The sequence below is a fragment of the Carassius gibelio genome, chromosome A1 (genome assembly GCF_023724105.1).
Source record: "Carassius gibelio isolate Cgi1373 ecotype wild population from Czech Republic chromosome A1, carGib1.2-hapl.c, whole genome shotgun sequence".
Classification (NCBI taxonomy): domain Eukaryota; kingdom Metazoa; phylum Chordata; class Actinopteri; order Cypriniformes; family Cyprinidae; genus Carassius; species Carassius gibelio.
This window is the reverse complement of record NC_068371.1, coordinates 14,664,287-14,688,726: the sequence shown is the minus strand read 5'-3', so window position 1 is coordinate 14,688,726 and position 24,440 is coordinate 14,664,287. Positions and strand designations below refer to the sequence as shown.

Genomic DNA, 24,440 nt, shown 5'->3' with positions numbered 1-24,440 from the left:
CCACCTCTTCGGACAGTTTCAACCTCATCTTCCTCTTCCTCTTCCTCCCCAGTCCGCCGATCTATCATTTCCATGCATGACCCTACTGGACAGTGGATAACAGCTCCGTTAGAAATTTCCATGTTGATTGTCATATCACTTTTGTGCTGGGCCAGAATTCAAAAGCTAGAAAACTGTTTAGATTTTGCTTTAACTCAGTAGACCTTGTTGTATAACTAGCACACTAAAGCTGTTCTGTCTACCTCTGCAGTGTATGTTCTGTAGAGGTATCTAAGACTTATTCTCCCCCCCCACCCCCCCACCCCCACCCCTGATCCCCTCATGACTTGCCTGCCCTCTCAAATCCGCTCCTTTGGGAGCCAGATCAGCTCAAGATGATCGGTTTAAGGGAAGAGTGTGTATTTAAAGTGATTAGGAAATCTCTATCCTGTGTGCAACCTCAAATGAACTGAAATATTTATACAAAACGATAGATAGATAGATAGATAGATAGATAGATAGATAGATAGATAGATAGATAGATAGATAGATAGATAGATAGATAGATAGATAGATAGATAGATAGATAGATAGATAGATAGATAGATAGATAGATAGATAAGTTTAGAATACTTTTTGCATTGCAACAAATCTGACCAAAAGAGGGCGCTCAAAGACCACTTAACAGTGATAATCTCTGTGATAATCACATTTAAAAAGCATGCACTGAACACTTTACACAAACCTAAACGTGTCTTCAGTGACTTCCACGCCTCTTTTTGCATTTGGATTATATATATATTTTTTTTTTTTTTCACAACGGCTACTTACATCAGCCAATGCTTCATGCACATCGCTCGTGCGTACGCGGAAATAATGACGTAACCTCTGCTGTTTTGGCCTCCAGTGCAGTCTGTCGCAAGTGTAGACGTAATTTTCGTTTCAGGAATACATCACGGGTTTACTAGTAGTATTATGCAGCTCATTTCATGTGCAGTAGCATTGCATGAACAGTGGCGTGCGTCAATGTAAGGGTTCGCGCTGCTTTGTTTGGAGACGCTGCTTTTGCAGAAAGTAGAAAGCATGACGTCATGAGCTGAGCTCTGAAACGTTTGAGATCAAAGGCACCGCGGTTAAGTTCTCAGGCACCGAACGCCGCGGTTACATCTGTTGCCATGCAGCAGTCAGAGAGCGGCGGAGGGGCGGCGACTGCTGAAGTCCAGCTCAGCGACCAGCTCAACGCGCTCATCGCGTGTAAAGTGCCCGAAGAGGTTTTTAATGAGCAGCAGTTAAAGGTAGGCGTGCTCTCGCTCTGCTTTGCCTCGATTATTACTATTTACCACAGCAATGAGACCTGACCTCGCGGAAGTAAGTGTTTCATCAAAGCCGTATAGTAGATCTGAAATCAGACCCAAGACTAGTACATGAGCACTGCACAAACAAAAATTATGTTGTTTTTTTCTTTTTTTCTCTTTTTTTTATGCATCACGTTAATACTGTATTTTTAGTCATGTTTTTAGTCATGTTTTAATACCATGTTTTAACATGTACTTTGGTAAAGCCGTCAGAATGATAGTCCGAAAAGTTGATAAAAACATCACAATAATCCACAAGTAATCCACACGATTACAGTCCATCAATTAACATATTGTGAAGCCAAAAGTTCTATATTTGCAAGAAACAAATCCATCAAGACCTTTTTTGGTAACACTTTATTTTAGGGACCAATTCTCACTATTAACTAACCATTAACTATGACTTTTCCCTCAATTAACTCCTTATTTGCTGCTTATTAATAGTTTATAAGGTAGTTGTTAAGTTTATGGTATTGGGTAGGAATATGGATGTCATGCATTATATGTACATTATAAGCACTAATAAACAGCCAATATATTAATAATAGACATGCTAATAAGCAACTAGTTATTAGTGTGAAATGGACCCTATACTAAAGTGTTACCCGGTTTTTTTTTTTTTTTTTTTTTTTTTTATAAACTACTGCTTTCAGCTAAAATAATGAGTCCATAATAATACTTCCACCTTCCAATGAAAAAGTCCATCCCCTGTCGTCTTATCACATCAAAACCTACCCAAAATTTTATGTAGAACTGTTTTGGCTTGTAAATGATGCTTGATCTCTGCATATTTCTCTCCCGATTCAGACCAGATGATTTTTTTCACTGGAGAAAGTGTTATTCAAAGCAACATTTTCAAAGTAAAAAAATGTAAAAATGGATTTGTTTTTTACTAACACACAGCTTTACAAGATTTTCCCTAATGAACTTGTGATGTTTTTATCACCTGTTTGGACTCTCTGCCTACACTAATTTACTGCAGATTATCTTTTGCCGAGCAAGTGATGTAATGTTAAATTTCTCCAATTCTGTTTTGATGAAGAAACTCATTCCTTTTTTATGGCCTGAGCGTGAAGACATTTTCACCAAATGTTCATTTTTGGGTGAACTATTCCAAGGAATTTCTTGTAAACCTTATTGTAAATATTACACATACAGTATGTAATGTTTTTGGTGTGGCTTATACCATGGCACAGGAGACTGGCTCAGTTCGTTTGGCATATGTAGCAGAGATGTATTGTGATGGAGCAAGACTTGCAAAGAGTACCAAGACAAGTGAAATTGGATTATGTTTCTGTTAAACATAAGATGCATGTTTACTTTATAATAAACGTACAATTTCCAACATCAGCTTTTTAATGTTCCACAGGACACATACTTGTTCATATTAATGTGTATGTCATGTGTGCACCACCTTTACAAAAACTGCCATGGTTCTATGTTCAAAAATGCATTGCATACTTTGTCACAGATGAAGTGAATTAAATGCAGTATTTGTAAAACACACAGACATTTTAGAAACTTTTTCATGAGCAACAGAAATTGTTTTTACATACTGCTTATATTTTCGATATAAGCTGCGCCATATTTTCAAGAATAAAGTTAAACATAGAGACATACGCTATTTAAATACTAATACAGTGGGGCATATATGCCTTTATCAGGGACTCAGTACAACAGTGCGACTACATTTAAAAGCTTTTACCATTCTAAAAACACAGATATGTTGCCATTATTGGAAACGAAAAGGTTTGTCTAACCCGAAACACATGTGTTGTTGTCATGTGGTGGATCTGGCCAATCGTGAAACAGCAGTGTCGTCATCAGCACTCCTGCAGCCGCTCTGGAGGAACTGAGGCGGCTGAGTCAGCCGGCTGCTCTCTAAATGCTCTCGCGGTACTTTGATGCCACATGTGACAGTCATGTGGCGTCGGCGCCGCCTCAAGACGGACAACATTTCTAACTGGCATGCACTGCTTCAAGTCATATAGCGATCGGTTTGCACAATGCTGCGTGAAGTCGAACGCACCTATTCTGTGTAATTCAACCAGATTTCTCAATCTTCCCCTTCTCAATTCTCAAATTTTTGATTTTGTAAATATTTTTTTCCGAAGAAAGATAAACTAATAGCTATGAATGCCCATATGTTACAAGTCATGGATGTGTATTTACTGATTAATCCAAGTTTTGTAGAGGGGGATCAAAAGGACAACATGTAAAGCATAGTTGTAAATCATTATGTGAATCTCCCGTTCCACCACATTCCAAAATTGCTCTTTTCTTGTGCCAAGAAAATACTCCCCACACCATTACACCGCCACCAGCCTGGACTGTTGAGACAAAGCAGGATGGATCCATGGTTTCATGTTCTTTAGGCCAAATTCTGACCCTACAATCTGTATGTCGCAGCAGAAATCAAGACTTATCAGACCAGGCAAAGTTTTTTCCAATCTTCTATTGTCCAATTTTGGTGAGCCTATGTGAATTGTAGCCTCTGTTTCCTGTTCTTAGCTAACAGGAGCAGCACCCGGTGTGGTCTTCTGCTGCTGTAGCCCATCTGCTTCAGGGTTTGACGTCTTGTGCATTCAGAGATGGTATTCTGCATACCTTGGCTGTAAGTGTGGTTATTTGAGTTACTGTTGCCTTTCTATTATCTCTAACCCAGTGGTTTTCAACCTGTGGGCCGCGGCCCCCTAGTGAGTCGCGGTGGTATTTCAGGTGGGCCACCAATTACTACTAAAAGAAATAATAATATCGTTAATATGTAAAAATGTCTAAGTCATAACTTAATAACATCATTTCATATATATAATTAAATAACAAAAAATAAATATTAAACTGTAACTATGCTTCCACTATTCCACACGATTTCTAAATCGCTTTAAGCATAATTTTCTGCAGCCCTGACCTCCAGCAGTATGCTATCCGATCCAATCAGAATGAAACACCCCTAGCGCGAGAACAGAACAGACTGGGCATATGCCTACTTAACTCCAGGTTCACACACTTTGATGCGCCTTTTTTCCGAGCCCATGTTAACGGATCAGAGCGTTCACACGGCACACGGTAAAAGGCTAGAAATAAAAACGTGCGAAAATAATTAACAACTAGCACATGAGCATAGAAAGAGCTGTGAGTGCACACAGGACACAGTTTAATTGAGAGGAGACACGTTTTAAGTGCGCACACTCTCTCCAGGCGAGAGCAGCGTGTCTCTGAGCAAGCACGTCTGGTTTTGTGACAGAGCAAAGGAAATCTGTGTGCGAACAGAAAGATTTGCGGTCGTGCATTATTTTAATGTGCTTTCACGTTACATAAACGCGCTCTCGATGATGCTTCTGCACCGCATGCGCTTACTGCAAACGGAGTAGGTCTACGTGTGAACCTGGATAATGTATAACAAATCTATTTCAACACCAATGAGCTCTTTGAACAATGCATGACAAAAAAGAAAAAAATGTCCCTGGACACGGGTTTTATTTATTTATATTTTAATCAAAATATTAAACTGTAACTATGCTTCCACTATTCCACACGATTTCTAAATGGCTCTAAGCATGATTATTAAACTGTAACTATGCTTCCAATAACATCTCCACAACATTATGAAAAATATCACTGTATTTGAAGGATACAACTTGAAGAAAACTGTAAGCTTTGCACATTTCCTTTTTAAAATACTTTCAAAGTCAAAGTCTGCTTTATTGTCAGTTCTTCCACATGTTCAGCACATAAGAGTCTGGGAGGGAGTGTAGCTTCATGACTGCCTGATAGATTAAGCTGTCCTTCAGTCTGTTGGTCCTGGCCTGGAGACTTCGCAGTCTCCTCCCTGATGGCAGCAGACTGAAGAAGCTGTGTGTCGAGTGGGTTGGATCACCTGCAATGCAGAGGGCTTTACGGGTAAGACGGGTTCCATGAATGTCCTGGAGAGAGGGGAGAGAGACACCAGCGATCTTCCCAGCTACTCTCACTATGTGTTAATGTGACTTGCGGCTGGACACGTTGAAGGTGCCTTAGCATACAGTGATGTGTAGAAGGTGCATATGTTGGGGGCTGGGGCTCTGGCTCTTCTCAGTTTGCAGAGGAAGAAGAGACGCTGCTGTGCTTTCTTGGCCAGTGCTGTGGTGTTGTTAGCACAGGAGAGGTCCTCTGGGATGTGCACACCCAGGAACTTGGTGCTGCTCACTCTCTCCACAGTCGCACCATTGATAATCAGAGGAGCATGCTGAGTGTGCACTCTCCTGAAGTCAAAAACTGTCTCCTTTGTCAGTGATGAGTGAGTCAGACAATTGTATTTACAATGCAATAAATAAAGACTAAAAAAGCTAAAAGATGTTCACCTTGTCAGCAAAACTCCATAAATTAAATTTTATTTAAATTGTTTAAAACAATTGATATACTATTTGACCAGTGGAAATGAATGAGATCAACTCAAACTCATACTAAAATATTTATGTGAGAACTATTTTAAACAGTTTCTTATGGATATTTTGATATATTTATAATAAAACATTACAATGATACTGGATGATTTTTAGCAAAAAAAAAAAAAAATGAATACGTAAAAAATGGCATATTATAATCATAATGTTGTACCTTTGACGGTGTGTGTTAATCATGGTATCACATGGATGGAATGTGCATATGAGGTTATGCATAGTAAAACTTATATATGCTCCATATATGGTGTTTTCGGGGAGGAAACAGGGTGGAGATACACGATGCACTGACTGGGATTTATAAAGGGATTTTTGTGCAGGTTTTAGAAATCTGAAAACCTTGGTGCATTCACAAGGCAATTTGCAATGATTCATATAAATACATTATACTCACTGCAGGAGGCTGGATCATGAATGATTTGCACAAACATAAAGGCATTTAAGTAGATCAAGGGCGCATTTCTTTCAGATCCAAGCGTAAGTTAATCCTCTGCGAATTCAGTCGCTCAGATGTCGGGAGTAAATGACTACTGATATGTCCATTATTACATCCAACAAAACACCTCAATCACTTAGGAGTCATGCTTGTCTGCATCTCGGACTGATGACGGCTCACTCAGGGTGGGTCTGAGGTAAGACACAAGTCCAGTCTATGCTGAAATGCTGCTGTCAATCAAACAATTGTGGGAGGGGCCTCCAACCGTGTGAAATCACACGGTCAGACAGCTCGATTTGAGAAAGGGAAAAACATTAAATCCACCACAACACTTGGTGGATTTTTATCACTATAGGGTGGTTGTGTACACACACTGCCAACACACATCTCAGTTTAAACAACTTGTAAAAGTGCTTTTAGCATTATAAGACCCCTTTAAATTTGATCACTCAAACCACTTCAGGAGGTGGTATGGGATGCATTTCAGATGAAACTGGACAACTGTAATTGCATCTGGTTGTTAAAACCACATATGTAAATTTTACTCCTTCCAAAATGTTAGAATAATAAACGTGGAAGCATTTTATAGGCTATATGACATGTCATAGCCCATGCATATAGCGCAGGAATGGAAGTTTGGATTTATTTCCATTTTGCAGAGACACATTTATGTGGCCAAGTGAAAATGGAATGTTTTAACAAATCAGATAGCTATCCGATCAGCGAAACCACATGAAGTAACCAAGTGTAAACAGGCCATTAGTGCTGTGATTTGATAACCAACATGGTCCATTTTCCAACTTCTCCCACATTTTCCATTCTAATAATATGTCTATCACCCGTTGGAGTCTTTATATGGTGAGCGCGTTTGAAGCTTCCACAAAGCCGTGGCTTATTTTAGCTCCACACCTGCTTTACTGATACAAAGGGACATTCAGTGAGGAACTAAACTCCTAGAAATATCCTTGACCTCAGCTGCTCACATGGAAAATAATAGCATTTGTTGCTTTGCATGTTTCCACTGACACTGAGGTCAAAGGTTGATCGCTGTCTTATATAGCTCACATGTATCTCTTGAAGCCACTTATGAAACATTTATTTTTCTCTGTTATGCATGACTTTCATCCCACTGTTGTTTAAAATCAGGCTTATTATGTAATATCGCTATTTCCAAAGAGGTTTATTTATAGCAGGAACTTTGAATAAATGTGGAATTTAAAACTATCCCATAAAAACTATGGAAAATGTGTTAGCCACGAAGGCCAGGTGTCTGTCAGGCTTACTAAATTATGAATAAACAAGCTGCACTTTTTCATAAGACAAAGCACTGACCAAATCTGATGTAAAGGTGAAGTCTGTCGTGTTTTCTTCATATCTCAGTTTTATATGCAGAGATGATTGTAAGATATTATTGTGTTACCTTTTAATTTAAGCATAATTAAATATCTCTGATACTGTTGAGTGACTTAATTGGGACTCATTTAAATGTCATGAATTTGGTGTTTGATGATTCAACATAGGCGCATTTCAGGATGTATTTGGTTAGTTAGTTAGTTTTTCTTTCTCATTGAAGACTTTGAAAACACAAATTAGGCTACGCGATCCTCAGTAGGCCAGCAGTTTTACATTTGAGAGCGAGCTGCTCATTTAATAAAAACTGATTTTACAAATAGCTTATTACAGCTGTTTCAACAGTAAACGAAGCGTTTTCAATATCTTTGTCATTTTGTACCATGTTTGGCTCCTTCAATCTTTTTCTACAAGTGAAAGAATCCATGTGATTAATTTTGTGCATAACATGAGGTTCTGAGTTCAGTCAGAGATGAAAATTGACTTTTGACGTTCTTTATTCAACAGAGCTCAAAAGGACATAAAGATAGCATGTAACTTAAGCATGCTGATTTTTGTTAATTTCACTGCCCGGCAACCATTGCTTGTTGTCTGAACATTAACCGTTAATTGTAATAAATTAGTATTTAATAAATAATACAATGGACTGTGTTTGTGACCCATTACAGATAGCCTACAATTTGGTTTTGTTGTTTTCCCACGGATTTATTTTAACGTGCAAACAGCAGCAGGATACAGATCAACAGAGAAACAACAGAACCTGAACTTACCCATAGTCAAATTGTAATGCACTTTGTACATTGAACAGAATACATTTTAAATCTTTATTTTAGAGCCCGACAGATATATTGTTTTGCCGATATTAGTGGCCGATATGAGCCTGTCGTGAAATAATGGAACATTTATAAAAATGAAAATTAGTTTTACAGAACATATAATGCAGATACATTTTTTGAAATGGTGTAATTACTTAGTTTGTGAAAAAGCGCTCATCAGTGTCACACTAGTCAACAATTTCACTTCAGTAAGGAGGTCTCTTGTTCAGCCAGCAGCATTCAAGCGCATTCAAGCGTCTAATTTGACCGTAAGTGCGCTGCGGTGTGGATTTTACATGGAATTCCATCATGATTCCAGTTCAAAGAGAATGTACATGTTACATTCAAAAAACATTAAAGTGCATGAGATATGAATTTATATTGTATTTATTTACAAAGTTATGTTATGTCACACTTCTCCAGTACCTAAGTTTCATCTGTGTGAAGACAGTAGCGCAAATCCGTGAATGAATGTTCTGAAATGAAATAAACTTCAATGGAATGAAAGTTGAATGGAATTTAATATAATTGAAGTTGAATAAACTTTAATTTTACCGTTCAGTGCCTCATTTTGGATAATAAAGTTTATTGTTAAATTGTTAAATGCCCTGCCTCCGTTATATATCTCTGTCACGTCATCATAAGTGTTTGATTGCCACATTTGTGTGATCATTGCAAAAAATGTGTTTATGTATATATACTGTATATATTCTGTTCATGTATATCCTGTATTCTATAAATGTTATTTAATTTTATTTAAAGTTTTTGAATATTAAAAAAAGAAAGACGGAATGACAAAAAAAAAATGTCCTTGCTGGACTTGCTGGAAAAATAATAATTAAAGTCTTACTGACCTCAAACTTTTGAACTGCAGTGTATGTGTTATGGTTAAGTATTAGACATTTCAGGTCACTTTATTCCAGCAGCTTGTTTTGAAAGGTGAAGCTTTGCCTGTTTCTGTGTTTTTAGTGGAAATGTCTGGCTGATATTTGACCACTAGCACTGAACTCTGCCTCAGTCAGTGCAGAAACTTAAACCTCTTGGTTCTGCATTTTCTCTATTGCTATTCATATCAGGTGAATAAATGTTTGATGTGAGCTTTGAAGTTAATGCACAGATAGTGTTTCACCCTATGGCCGTATGTACCACAGGGCAGATAGCATGAAATACTCCTTAAGTTGATGCATTAGAAGCCAGACAATATGTACCTACAAGAAACAGAATATATTTACTAATTTAGTACAATACATACAGTATAATACATGAGGTGTTCTGAGTGGTTGCTAGGATTTTGCTGTGTGGTTGCTACAGTGTTCTGGGTGGTTTTCTAGGGTGTGCTATGCAGAGTAGAGCACAGTCTTGCGAGTGCCCCCCAGCCTGCGAGGGGCGATGGGGGTATGTGGCAAGTGGGGCGGGGCCGAGAGGCGTGTGAACGAGGATTGAGGCCAGGTGTAGTGATTGGAGATGAGCTGCACCTGCGCCCCACCGCCTGTATCGAGTCCCACGTAGGAGATGGAAGGATATAAAACTGGAGCGACTATAGTGAAGGACGAGAGAGGACCAGGCCTGGGACATTATTTTATGTTTTGGTTTTTATTTGCACGCACCAATCGTCCGCGAGGGGCTGGTGCGCTGTTTTGTATTTATTTTGAATATTAAAATGTTTTGATTGTGCGCCGGTTCCCGCCTCCCTCTTCCCGATGATTATGGAGATCTTATTGTTACAACATTTTTTTGAAAAGTGGATATCGGGAGTGTAAAAAATCTTATCATCTCAATAACAATATATATCTTGATATAATATATAATTGAAACATTTTTATGATATTAAGATTTGATACCATAGAATATTGATAATCCTTGTCACCAATGTCAATATCAAACTAATAAAATAAAATAATAATAATAATAAAAAAATAAAAATAAAAACTCAAGCTCCCTGGAGATACATAAACAGTCAGTGATGCAATAAGAACAAGAAAATTAATCACAAGCAATAGGACTAAAAATACAATAAATTAGAAACACAGTGAAGACTAATGCATTTACACAGTGTATAAGTTTTTTTCATTATAATAATAAAATCTCCATAATCATCGGGAAGAAGGAGGCGGGAACCGGCGGACAATCAAATGAAACTATAATAATTCGAAATAAACACAAAACAGTGTATCAGCCCCTCACGGACGACTGATGCGCACAAATAAAAAGCAAACAAAACTAAAAGAAAACCAAACAAAATCCAGGCCTGGTCCTCTCTCATCCTTCACTGTCGTCGCTCCAGTTTTATATCCTTCCATCTCCTCCGTGGGAATCGAGACCGGTGGGTCGAGATCCAATATAAGTCCAGATCCAATATACAGTTACATACGTGCTTTCTCTCGGAACGGTTTACATTGCCTTAAGACCTAAATGGCTGTATGAGTGTATGAGGATACTTGCATTTGGATGCATATAAGTGTTTATGCAATCGTTAAAAGCCGCAAAAATACTAACGAGCTCTATTAGCAGCTGATGCATGGCTTACGCACTCCTCTCACACAGAAACAGAGACATCATGGCATATAGCTCTGTTGTTTGTGTTTCAACGGCCTAAAATCAGTTGTTTTAAACTGCAGTGCTTAAAAATGCATGCAAACATTAAGTTTTCTTGACTACACGTGTACTGCATGTAGACTGCCGTCATTCAAATAATGAAAACGTATTGCTGTAAACAATGTATTATGCGGCACCACGAAATAAATGATAGAGCACAATATGAATCGATAGACTTTTAATTTCGTCCATACGATTTATATCTTCATATAGACCAGCCCTAATCTTTCTTTTTCTCAATTGAGATATAAAATATTATAGGCCATCCATGTTTTTAGATCAGAGATGCGTGACATAAGGTGTTCTTATTATTACCATTTGTTAATGGTAAGTATAGCTGCAAGTCATCCCCATTGCAGTGAAATGCTATGTTGTATTTCTTAAAGATTTCCTAAAGGAAGCATATGAAGTAAAAAAAGTGAGGGGCCAGAATAGAGCCTTGAGGCACACCAAATATAAGTGATGTCGAGTTTGATGTAGCCTATATGCACCAAATCTTACTGCCATGCTTCTAGCAGTCAAATATAAGTTAAACCAATTTAAAGCATTCCCCTGAATCCCCACATACTCTTCTAGTCATGAAAGCATCACCGTGTGATCTATTGTATCAAAGGCTGCAGTTAGATCTAATAAAACACAGCTTAATCACCAGCATCCACAGTCCTCAGTAAATCATTAAAAACTTTTACAAGGGCTGTTTCTATAGAATGGTGCTTCATGAAACCAGACTGGTAAACTTCCAATCTTATTTCTTTCTAAAAGTCATGTAGTTGACTAAATAATTATTTTTCTAAACTTTTCAATAAAAAATGAAAATGTTAAACTGGTCTATTGGGTCAAAAGGTAATTGACTTTCTTCAGAAAGGGTTCATTAAGATTTTTTTTCATGTCACCTTTGTATAAAAACACAAAGTTCTCTGCTTTGTTTACAGGGGGTAACCATGGCAACTGCTGTATTTCTGCTTGTCCACAAGTGCCACCTATTATCAGAGAGTGAAATTCCATTTTTCATTCAGCCCGTCTCCCATTTTTATTGCTGTCAGTGTTGTAAACTTTAACCGTTTTATGGAAAATAAGAACAATTCGGAAAATAAGTTATCTATAATTATTTGGTTATTTGATTCATAAATTAAGTATTTCACATGAATTGCATATGCACACAGGTTTTTTTTTTTTTTTTTTTTGGTCTGTTTTCTGAGGGTTTATTAATTTTAGACTTGTTGTAGCACACATCCCTAGTTTAAATAAAATATCATTATCATAAAAAATTTTTTAAAGACGAGCTTGTATGAGAATAAGTATTGTACATGAATTATAACCAGAATCAGAATATGCTGTAATCTAATTGAACATAAAAATATATATATATTTAATACAAAATATACAAATACAAATATTTAAAGCATTGCCATTTGAAGAAGCTTAAGTGTTTGTATACTTTCATGTAGCTACTGTAGGTAAATACATAATGTGTTGCTTCATCATGCTCATTTGTGTAGCAGCTAGATATAAATATCATCTAGGGGCTTATGTGTACTGCTGGTCACATATCAGCACAACTATCCACTGTCTCACCTCCACTTGTCTTTGCATAACACCCATCTACTGTCTCCTTCCCTTTGCATTTTTTCCATCAACTTCTTTCGGTTTCATATTTCCATTTTTCCATTGAGTCAGAGATATACCATCCTTCCACAGTGAACACACAGAGCATGTACTCAGACCGCTGATCAGTTTAATCTTTAAACAAGATTTGTCTAACCATGCAGTCATTACCATCAACACATTTAGATACAAAAACAAGAATGAGTTCGCAACAGTCAGCTTGTTTTTTGTAGCTGTTTGGTGTAAATGATTCCCACGGTCTTTAAAAACTGACAAATGGGAGGGAATTTTCTTGTCAAGGCCTGGAAAATCATGAAAAATGTGTATTATATATAATATATAGTAGTAGTTCAGATAACCACCATAAACATATTACAGGTGGTACAATAGCAAGGCATATCATGAATCAGAGTTCACTGTAGATTGTGCACTGCTGTGTGGTTGCTAGAGTATTTTGGGTGGCATACACAGAAAGACTAAACATAATTAGGATAACACTCGACACCATATAATGCAGCAATTGCAAAAGTCCCAGGCACTTATAGGAATGTCTTTTTACATTGTTTCACTGTAAATTATGGTAGTTCACTTGGGGCAAAAAACAAATTACAGTAAAACTCCATATAATACAATGATAAAATATTTACAGTTTTTATGATTAGGTTACTTACAGTTAACCAATTGGCAGGTTTTAACAATTTTCTATAAATGTCCTTTTACTGCTTTTCACTGTAAATGATATAGTGATTCACTTATAAAACAACCTTCCATTTAACCGTATTCTACATATATTAACAAACTGCATATAGTGTCATGTTAAACAGTTTACTGATTTTAACCATATATGAGAAGCCTATTTATGATGAACCAATTAACTGGTTTTAACAAGTTACATGGTAATTCACTTGCAAAAGCCATACATTTATTAGACATTTAAAAAGTAAAATGACATAATGTTATGTTAAACATTTACATTTATGGTAAGGTAACAACTATTTTTAAATTTTGGGAACCATGAACTGCTTTAGTAAGGTTATTGTGAAATAGTTTTGGTGTCAGGTGAAACGTGAGAGTTTGTGCAGTAAGAATGTCACATTGTCAGATAATGGTAATGAATTATGTAAAAAAAAATAATATAAATTAAATGACATATGGAAAAGCGAGAGATAATAGGATTGCCCAGGCCTTGTGGAAACATGCTGAAGGGAGAGATGATGATGATGTCATGAGTTTCCAGTTCCTCATTAGGATTAGTCAGCAATGAAGAGTGAGAGACAGAGAGAAAGAGAGGAATGAAGGGAGGAGCTGAAGGTAAAGAGAGAGAGAGAGGCGGTGCTCAACACTATCAGCTCTGCTATAAGCAACAGCAGATAAATCTGTGACTAAAGCCGTGACCTCACAGCACTGCTGATTGCACGCTAGAAACTTCTGCTAGCACATGAGGTGGAGTAATCGCTTGTAATTTGCACAGGCTTCTTTACAGACTTTTTTTTTTTCGTTCTACTGAAACTGAATTATGCATCTTAAGACTACAAAGTGCAACAGCTACTGCCTGGTGGCCACACTGGTGGACCATGAGATATTCTGTCAGCCACAGATTCGGGTAAGACTGTTCATTAATGACGTGGTCAAGTCAAGGTTAATTGTCATTCGGATAAATTTATCTTTCAAGTTCTGGTGCTAATTTACATTAAACTAAGCTTTGCATGTTTTCTTTCTTTTTTTTTTTTTTAGATGTCGGCTTCCACAACTTAAAAAATTGGTTTCTTTCATATTTAGGACTCTAATGCCTAAACTATAATCTGGTCTGTTGATCTTGTTACTGTCCTGTTACTCTCACTACCTGCAACAAAAGGATTAGATGCCTGAAGCTTGAAACAGAATGCTTACATGTTTTAATCAGTTGATTTTGTGGTATTGAGTTTGGAGTTAGTAAATATATATATATTTGAAAATTATTATTAAATAAACAAATACTTTAATTCAGCCAGGATGCATTAAAATAATTTCTATTTCAAATAAATGCTGTTTTTTTTCTGTTTTTTTTTTATTATTTATTTTCTATTCATCATAGAATCCTGAGAAATAAACTGTTTCCACAAAAATATGAAGCAGTCCAACGGTTTTCAGTATTTATAATAATCAGAAATGTTTCTTGAGCACCAAATCAGCATTTTAGAATGATTTCTGAAGAATCATGTGACTCAGAAGACTGGAGTAATGATGCTGAAAATGTATTTAAATTGTACAAAAATATTTCACAGTGTTACTGCTTTTATTGTATTTTTGATCAAATAAATGCAGCTTTGTTGTGCAGTATAGACTTTTTTTTTTTTTTTTTTTTTTTAAACAACACAAATCTTACTGACCCCTAAATTTTGAACAGTATTGTATGTTGGACCTCATTCATGAAATTCAAGCCCCAAATAAAAAAAACGTCCCACACACTGTGCCGTAGCTAGCAAGATATCGAATATTTGGTAAGATGTTGCTGTTTTAATAAATTTTGAATTTCTTGCTTGCTACAGCAGTGCCCTGTTGAAGAAAACCAATTCAAACCAGCCAATAGGATATTTTTCTGTTTGTTCATAAAATCATTGTTGTGTAAATGAACATGTTCAGTTTAATCTACACAAGTTTTTCATGATTGAGGCCTGTAGTTTGCTTTTCTTTCATACATATGATGTTCACAGCCCTCTTGTAAAATGATTTTATGGAGGAAATTATGTTGTTTTTTTGTATTTCTCCATCAAATGCAAGTGTGATTGTCTAGTTTCAGCTCCGTCCCGTTATTTAACGTTTTTCCTCTTTTTGTATTATCAGGAGCAGTTTGAGGCTTTGTTCCGTGAGTTTGATCCAAGCACGTCCTTCCAGTTCTTTAAAAGCTTCAGACGGGTTCGGATCAACTTCACCAATGCCCTGGCAGCAGCCGAGGCCAGAGTCAAACTCCATAAGAGCGACTTCAATGGAAAGGAGATGCGTCTGTATTTTGCTCAGGTAAATACCCATAACAAACAAGTATTACATCGTTCTCCAAGTTGCTCTAAAAGCTATCATGATACTTTTTGTTTAGTAATGAAAACAGTTTATTAATTATATAGTCTTACGAACTAAGATTCATGGTCTTGCATCTTTAGAGGACTAGTTGAAAAATTAGTTGAAAATGTATTCACACTCAGGGCGTTCGAGATTTGGATGAGTTTGTTTCTTCATCAGATTTGAAGAAATGTAGCATTACATAATTTGCTCATCAATGGATCCTGTGCAGTGAATGGGTGCCATTAGAATGAAAGATTAATTTTATTTTTACAGCTGATAAAAATATCACAGTAATCCACACGACTCCAGTCCATCAATTAACATCTTGTGAGGCCAAAAAAGCTGCATATTTGTAAGAAACAAATCCATATGTATGATGTTTTAACTTTAAAACATCCATAAGTCCATAATTCGAGTCCATAAACCGTAATAACGTTTCCTCCAGTGGAAAAGTTGTCTCATCTGAATCAGGAGAGAAATATGCACTGATCAAGCACCATTTACAAGTCAAAATAGCCCAGAAAAGCTCTAAACAAATATGTGGATGGATTTTGATGTGAGAGGCAATAACAGGAATTGTTATTATAGATTATGAACTCATATTTCAACCATAAATCATGGATAATGATGGATTTGTTTCCTACAAACATGCAGCTTTTCACTTCTCAAGACATAAATTGATTCACTGGAGTCGTGTGGATTATTGTGATGATGTCATCAGTTGATTGGACTCTCATTCTGATGGTATCCATTCACTGCATAGGATCCATTGGTGAGCAAGTGATGCAATGGTACATTTCACCAAATCTGTTCAGATGAAGAAACAAACTGATTTACATCTTGGATGATCTTGGAAGTACATTTACATTTTTTTAGTTTGATTCTCATGAATGCATGGTCTATTTACATTTATACAACAGTTCTTTCTAGTTCTCGAATCTGATTGGCTGAGAGGATTGTAATATTTAAATTATATCAGAACACCAACCGTTAAACTATTTGTATCACTCCGCTTGCGGTATTTCTCACAGCAAGTGTCATGGAGGACGCACAAATCCACTCTAATATAATAAATAATACTGTTTTGTCAGATAATGTAGTTTTAAGAGTTTTTACATGAGGATGTACATGCTTAGATTTTAAATATGCAGTTTGTTTATAAAGATAACGTCTATTGGAAAATTGTTTTCGGAGATGTGAGTTTCGGGGGATCAGCAGTCATTCAACACTTATAAACTATGGCCAGTTCTTCTAGAATTTGATGTCTCTGATGTCTGTATAGTGGTTAAACATGAGATATATTTATTTATTCATTTATTTTTGCCTAATCTAAATGGCAGTCTTTGGTCTCAATCTATTATTTGTTCCAGAGAAAATAGTTTTGGCTAGGGTGCCTGGGGGGTGGGTGGCGTCAAGGGGATGCTGTCACATGTTGTGGCGTAAATAATTGTGTTCTTAACCATGCAACTATGTTATTGAACTTTAATACATAAAGTTTGCAAAAGCGCACACAATAAATGTTGACAGTAGAAAGCAAAAGGCGTATCCCAGACATTTTTGGCCATTGGTAACCCTAAGTTTTGACTGAGGGCAAAATCTCATCACGTTATTTGTTATGTAATTTTAAAGGGATAGTTGACCCAATGATTTACTTGCCCTCAAGGCATCATAAGTGTACAGGTGCTGGTCATATAATAAGAATGTCATCAAAAAGTTGATTTATTTCAATAATTCCATTCAAAAAGTGAAACTTGTATTTTATATTCATTCATTACACACAGACTGATATATTTCAAATGTTTATTTATTTTAATTTAGATGATTATTACTGACAACTAAGGAAAATCCCAAATTCAGTATCTCAAAAAATTTGAATATAACTTGGGACCAATACAAAGAAAGGATTTTTTTTTAATCTTGGCCAACTGAAAAGTATGAACATAAAAAGTTTGAGCATGTACAGCACTCGATACTTAGTTGGGGCTCCTTTTGCCTGAATTACTGCAGCAATGCGGCGTGGTATGGAGTCGATCAGTCTGAGGCACTGCTCAGGTGTTATGAGAGCCCAGGTTGCTCTGATAGTGGCCTTTAGCTCTTCTGCATTTTTGGGTCTGGCATATGGCATCTTCCTCTTGACAATACCCCATAGATTTTCTATGGGGTTATGGTCAGGCGAGTTTGCTGGCCAATTAAGAACAGGTATACCATGGTCCTTAAACCAGGTATTAGTAGCTTTGGCACTTTGCAGGTGCCAAGTCCTGTGTTGGAAAATGAAGTCTGCATCTCCATAAAGTTGGTCTGCAGCAGGAAGCATGAAGTGCTCTAAAACTTCCTGGTACACGGCTGTGTTGACCTTGGACCTCAGAAAACACAGTGGACCAACACCAGCAGATGGTATGGCAACCCAAACCATCACTGACTGTGGAAACGTTACACTGGACCTCAAGCAACGTGGATTGTGTGCCTCTCCTCTCTTCCTCCAGACTCTGGGACCCTGATTTCCAAAGGAAATACAAATTTACTGTCATCAGAGAACATAACTTTAGACCACTCATCAGCAGTCCAGTCCTTTTTTTCTTTAGACTCTTATGATGCTGTCTGTTGTTCAAGAGTGGCTTGACACAAGGAATGCGACAGCTGAAACCCATGTCCACTATGCATATTTTTGTGCGTAGTGGTTCTTGAAGCACTGACTCCAGCTGCAGTCCACTCTTTGTGAGTCTCCCCCACATTTTTGAATGGGTTTTGTTTCACAATCCTCTCTAGGGTGCGGTTATCCATATTGCTTTTAAACTTTTTTTACCGCATCTTTTCCTTCCCTTCACCTCTCTATTAATGTGCTTGGACACGACACAGAGCTCTGTGAACAGCCAGCCTCTTTTGCAATGCCCTCCTTGTGCAAGGTGTCAATAGTCGTCTTTTGGACAACTGTCAAGTCAGCAGTCTTCCCCATGATTGTGTAGCCTACAGAACTAGACTAAGAGTCCATTTAAAGGCCTTTGCAGGTGTTTTGAGTTAATTAGCTGATTAGAGTGTGGCACCAGGTGTCTTCAATATTGAACCTTTTCACAATATTCTAATTTTCTGAAATACTGAATTTGGGATTTTCCTTAGTTGTCAGTTATAATCATCAAAATTAAAATAAATAAATATTTGAAATATATCAGTCTGTGTGTAATGAATGAATATAATATAAAAGTTTCACTTTTTGAATGGAATTAGCTAAATAAATCAACTTTTTGATGATATTCTAATTATAAGACCAGCACCTGTATATGACTTTCTTCTCTCAGAAAAATCCAATTTCCTGGCTCTTCCCAGTTTAAAATGGTAGTGAATGGGTGCTAGACATTGCGGTTTTATAGTTTTAAATATGAATATTTGTCTTACAAAAACACATTGATTCACTTCAGGAGGCCTTTATTAATCCCATTCACCCCTTTGAGATCATGTGGGATACTTTTTATGATGGATAGATGCACTTTATTGGACTTCTTTTGGACTTGAAATGTAACACCCATTCACTGCCGTAATTAAGCTTAGAAGAGCCAGAGCATTTAAAACAACTCTAATTGGATTTGTCTGAAAAAAGAAAGTCATATACACCTAGGATCCCTTGAGAGTCAGTCCCTCCAGAAAAACGCGATTATGCGATCGCGTGATTTAATGCATAATCAGCCAAGGGCCGCATATTTATGCGGAGGTCGCATTTTTTTAAATACGCCGCACTTTCTCCGCATAAAATCCCGATTTCAGGAAGCAAAATATGTGGAGGTCGCATGATTTCATAATCATAATAATTTTCGTTGCAAAAAAGTCACATATATCTTAGCAGAAAGTTGAAAAATGTTGCGTTTACTTCACACAAGTAAATCACCATTATTTCCCAATGGGAAGCTTATGAAGTGACGTAATTGCGCGACGTGAACATCATCTGTGAAGCCCGCGGTGAAACCAGGACGAAGGACGCAAATCATTCTCATCTGCCAACAAAAATAAGCGCAAAAGACCGCGCGAAGCAGTTACCCGGTGTGTTACATGACAGTGGGGGCAAATTATTTTGAGAGAGGGATGAGGATGGCGAATGATAGGCCAGTGTTAAAGGCTACGCAGTTAGCTTTCATTTTCACAGTGGACTGTTGTAGTTTCATTCAGAAGTTGATGCACCTCTACAGTTGTAAGATTGTACTTTTTTGTTACAGAATAGTACCAAAACATTACAGTTGTAAGTATATTAGTAGTATGTAAAATAATTTACGTTGCAATAAGAGATTGCACTTTGCAATTCCTGTAAAACACCATTTGTATATTTGTGTGTATATTTTATTTGTATTCATTTTTACGAAGTAGTTGAATATTCCTTTTGTAAAGCTAGATAACTTATTTGAATCAATGTTTTGTAAGTTTGAGCCATGTGTTAATTAAGGTCTGAAATAAAACAGAATGTGAACTTAAATATGCTGTGATTTAGTATGCTTGCTTATCATAGGAAGTCATAAGAAATGAATCATTACAGTAAGGTAGTAGCCTAGTAAGAACAGGGAATTGGGGGGGGGGTCACCTTTTTTTGTCTTTTTCATCAAACCGCAGTTTTTGCAAGTTCCCGCTATTTCATCGCATAAGATTGCAAAAATATCCCGCATATTCCATCGCATTTTTTAAGAAAACCTGCCGCATAATCAAGGATTTTTGCCCGCAACAATCACAAAAAAAATCTGCGTTTTTCTGGAGGGACTGGAGAGTGAGTAAATCATGGAGTAATTTAGATTTTTGGGTGAACTATCCCTTTAATGCTGTATATTAAGAGTGCTGACTTTGTACATTTGGCTGAATTGCCTAGCAACTTTTATGAAGGCTGTTGTTGTTTATTAAATATTATTCAGTTACATAATTCCGCTATTAGATGGCGACAATGAGGTTTTAATGAGGGAGTCAACAGTGAATAATTTTATATTGAAAGAGACTGAAACATTTGTAAACAAGGAAGTTATTTTTACTTTCTACAACAGCTTGTAAGACGCAGTCAACAAATGCAGTGAGCAGCGCTGTCATCGGAAATCAACCTTAACAGATGAAAGGATAGTACGACAAAGATATCACTTTCCTCAGCTGACATTCAAAGTAATGTTTTATGCTGAATATGAGATTGAGCTGAAGAATGAATGCTGTAACAGTTGCAGGTAATCACAGCCGCTCACTCCATCTCTCTCTCATAATATTTGACTCCACATAATACACTACATTTAATACTTTAATACAAGCTTTCAATGAAGCAACTCGATCTTCCTGCGTTACTAGTTCTAAAGTGACGTTTTCGATTTAGTAACGGATCTTGAACTGTTAAACTGTCAAACTGAGATTTGAATCTGTAGCGGAATTAGATCTGCACAAAAAAGAGGGGTTAAAGACATTCCGTTGTTGTTTTTTATGTATTACCATTCTCGTACTGTCGAACTGTCGCATAACTACTTGTGGGATATTGCTCATGTATATCTTGAGTGCAGTGTGAGTCACACTGGATAGAACTGTCTGAAATATAAATGCAAATGTTTTGTCTCTTCCTGATTTTTTTTTTTTCTCTGTTTATTTCTCTACTACCATACAGGTGGTACATATTGGCAGTCCTCGCCTTGAGCCTCCTAAACCAGAGAAGCAGTTCCTAATTTCTCCTCCGGCATCACCACCTGTTGGCTGGGCACAGTCGCAGGATGCTATGCCAGTCGTCAACTATGACCTACTGTGTGCCGTGACTAAACTAGGGCCAGGTATAACCTATTTACCTCATGTCCATGGTATACTTTGAGACTGAAAACCTATTTGAGTCCTGAACTATATATATCAACAACATATGCAGTCAGTAAAAGTCAGTATTTTTGTGGAAAGCATTTTATTTTTCAGGATTGGTTGATGAATAGAAAGTTCAAAAGAGCATTTATTTGAAAAAAAAAAAAAAAATTTGTTACATTACAAATGTTTTTACTTGCAGTTTAAACAATTTAATGTGTCCTTGCTGAACAAAAGTAATTTCTTTTTTCAGTGTTAGTGATTACATTTTCAAGAAAAATATGAAGCAGCACAACTGTTTCCAACATTGATAGTACGGTAATCAGAAATGTTTCTTGAGGCTAAAATCAGCATATTAGAATGATTTCTTAAGGATCATGTGACACTGAAGACTAGAGTAATGATACTGAAAATTCAGCTTTGTATCACAGAAATAAATTACATTTTAGAATATATTGAATTAGAAAACTATATTATAGTGTTACATTTTTACTGTATTTTTTATCAAATGCATATTTTGTAAGAAATCTGTATCTGTACAATATTACTTGGTAGAACTTGCTGTGGATTTGTAACATGATGCTTGCATGCATTTTTAGGAGAGCAGTATGAGCTCCACACTGGAACCACCAACACACCCAGTGTGATCGTACACGTGTGTGAGGACGACAGCTCAGACGGCGAAGATGAAACTGCAGAGGGCAGCAAACGCATGCGTCCCAAGATCATCCAGACCCGTCGCCCAGACTATGTCCCATCAGTGAACCAGTGAGCAAATAATTCTGGGCTGTTTATTCTTTGCGACCAACACTGGAATTACTAGGACACATGCAGTAATGCAGGTCGTCATCCTCACCACCGGGGAGATCGGCGAGCATCAAATCCTCTTCCTAGTTAGTGAGGGAGTCGACCATCCTCAGAATCTCATGTTGTATTTCTTAACATCCATCTCTGATGGAGTCAGAGACTTTGAGGTCTTGGGAGAGTTTTTCTCGATTTACGAATGTCATTATTTGCTTGACGTCACAACTGTGTATTTTAATAATCCAAGAGAAAGCTACAGAAAAATCTGTTTTACAGAAGGAGTTTTTGTCTGAAGTTTGTATCATTCAGGGCCACTAATATGTACTCATTATCGTCATTATCATGTAATGTCTCTACGTGCTCCTCCAAGTATTGTGCACTTTAAAAATAGAGCCTTATAATGTGGTAAACTGACAACAACATGAAGTACTTGTCTTTGTATATAGAGCGCAACTGCAACTGATGATTTTTTCCATCTTGATAACGCAAGTATTTTTCCCATTCATTTTCTCTATCATTCACAACGTTTATTGATGCAAAAAAAGTATTTAAATATTGTTTCAAAAGACACTTGTACTAAACTATGTACTTTAATTCTGTTAAACTAATTAATCCATGAATCTTTGTGAATGACATAAATTTGTTAAATGTTAAAATGACAAAATTGACTATATTTCATTTCATTTTATGTATGAATAAAGTAAAAATATTGACTATACATTGCAAAAAACATTTCACTCATAAATTCCTAGTAAATTTCTCAATTAAAAATAAACGTTATATAATTTATTAAACATGGCATTCTGAAGTAAAAAAAAAAAATAGAAAAAAGATTTTACATTGAAATAAATCATTGGCTGTATTTATAAATAAAATCAAGTAAAATAAAATATTGAATATAAATTATTGGCTCTATGTATAAATAAAATAAAAATATTTGCAAATATTTGCTGGGGGAAAATGCACTCAGAAATTGCAAAATCACAAATTACAGACATGCAAAAAAAAATTATTAAAACAATTATTAACGTGAAATTTTGTAGTAGAAAATTAAAGCAGATTTCAGAAGTCACCTGCAGTGCATCATGGGAATGAGTGGTCACTTTTAATCCGTTTCATTGTGATTTTCCATTTCTTTTCCAGTGACTTTAAATGATTTTTTGTTCATCTGGTGTAGGATTTAGCAATTAAATGCGCTCTTTGGCTTGTTAAATGAACCGCTCTGTTGTGTTCTACTGTCTCTGGAGATGCTGTCCTTTTTCATTACTGTAGGAGACCTTCTACTGTCAACCAGTGATTTTAAGCAATTATAATCATACCGTGTATATTTTATGTTTTTGAATGTAGGCAATATCTTGAAAAAGCTTGAGGATTTCTATCAACATCAACCACAACATGTCTTATTCATTAAGTAACAAGAATAGTGAAAGAGGAAACATTAACCTACCTTTAATAAAACTATCTTGACCAAAGAACTGGATCTAGAATTTATTTATGAAGCTGATAGATACACATAATTTACTTCGATCTGTGTAAAGCAGATTAGCAGATTCTTCCAAGTTGGAGAATTTCAAGCTTTAATTTCTCATTTCTTTAAGCATAATGCTGAAGAGAACCGTCAGGAGATTTATTTCATTGCACAAAAGAAGACAGGGGTACAAGAGGAATACCAAACCATAGTTTTAAGTGTGAAAATACAATGGACTTTGTGACAAGGCCCCTGAAACGATCAGATGTGACATGCATGGTTGTTGTCCACACTGGAACTACCTACTGCAGCCAAAGCACAGTAAACTTGTTTAGCCTTTTCCAAGGCCCATATTTACACAATATGGATTTTTGGGAATCCATACTCAGTCAATCATCTCAGAATCAGATCTAAAATCATTCTGAATGTTTCAGTGTTGCAAGTGGAGCAGTACAGTGAGAAGTGCCTGGTTCCTACAGTGAAGGTCAGTGGTAGTAAGGATGTGTGAGTGCTGAAGCTGTGAGGGATTTGTGGTTTATCAGTGCTGTCATGAATTCACACACCACTGTGGGATTTAATAAAAAAAAACTTGAAACAGATTATACACTCTCCTCATTCCCTGCATTGCTGGGCATTTCGTTCAACATGATAATGACTATATACATGAAAATCCTTCAGTGGACATGTATTCCAGCCAATCGTAACACTCTTAACACTCTGTAGAGACGAGTTGAGCAGTACTCCATCATCTAGGAGTGAAATAGGACAGCT

The 24,440-nt window shown here is 36.6% G+C and overlaps 1 protein-coding gene across 2 annotated transcripts; it reads left to right on the top strand.

The window, feature by feature from the left end:
• The first annotated feature begins 875 nt into the window (after positions 1-875).
• LOC128013048 (calcipressin-1-like) lies at positions 876-23,676 on the top strand. Of its 2 annotated transcripts, none has more exons than XM_052595798.1 (4): positions 876-1,274; positions 15,398-15,571; positions 21,219-21,378; positions 21,997-23,676. In XM_052595798.1, the coding sequence occupies exons 1-4, from the start codon at positions 1,155-1,157 to the stop codon at positions 22,167-22,169; spliced, it is 627 nt and encodes a 208-aa protein (XP_052451758.1). In that variant the 5' UTR covers positions 876-1,154; the 3' UTR covers positions 22,170-23,676. The 2 variants fall into 2 exon arrangements, with proteins under 2 accessions (XP_052451758.1, XP_052451806.1); XM_052595846.1 differs by lacking the exon at positions 876-1,274 and adding an exon at positions 13,748-14,177.
• Positions 23,677-24,440: the final 764 nt, after the last annotated feature.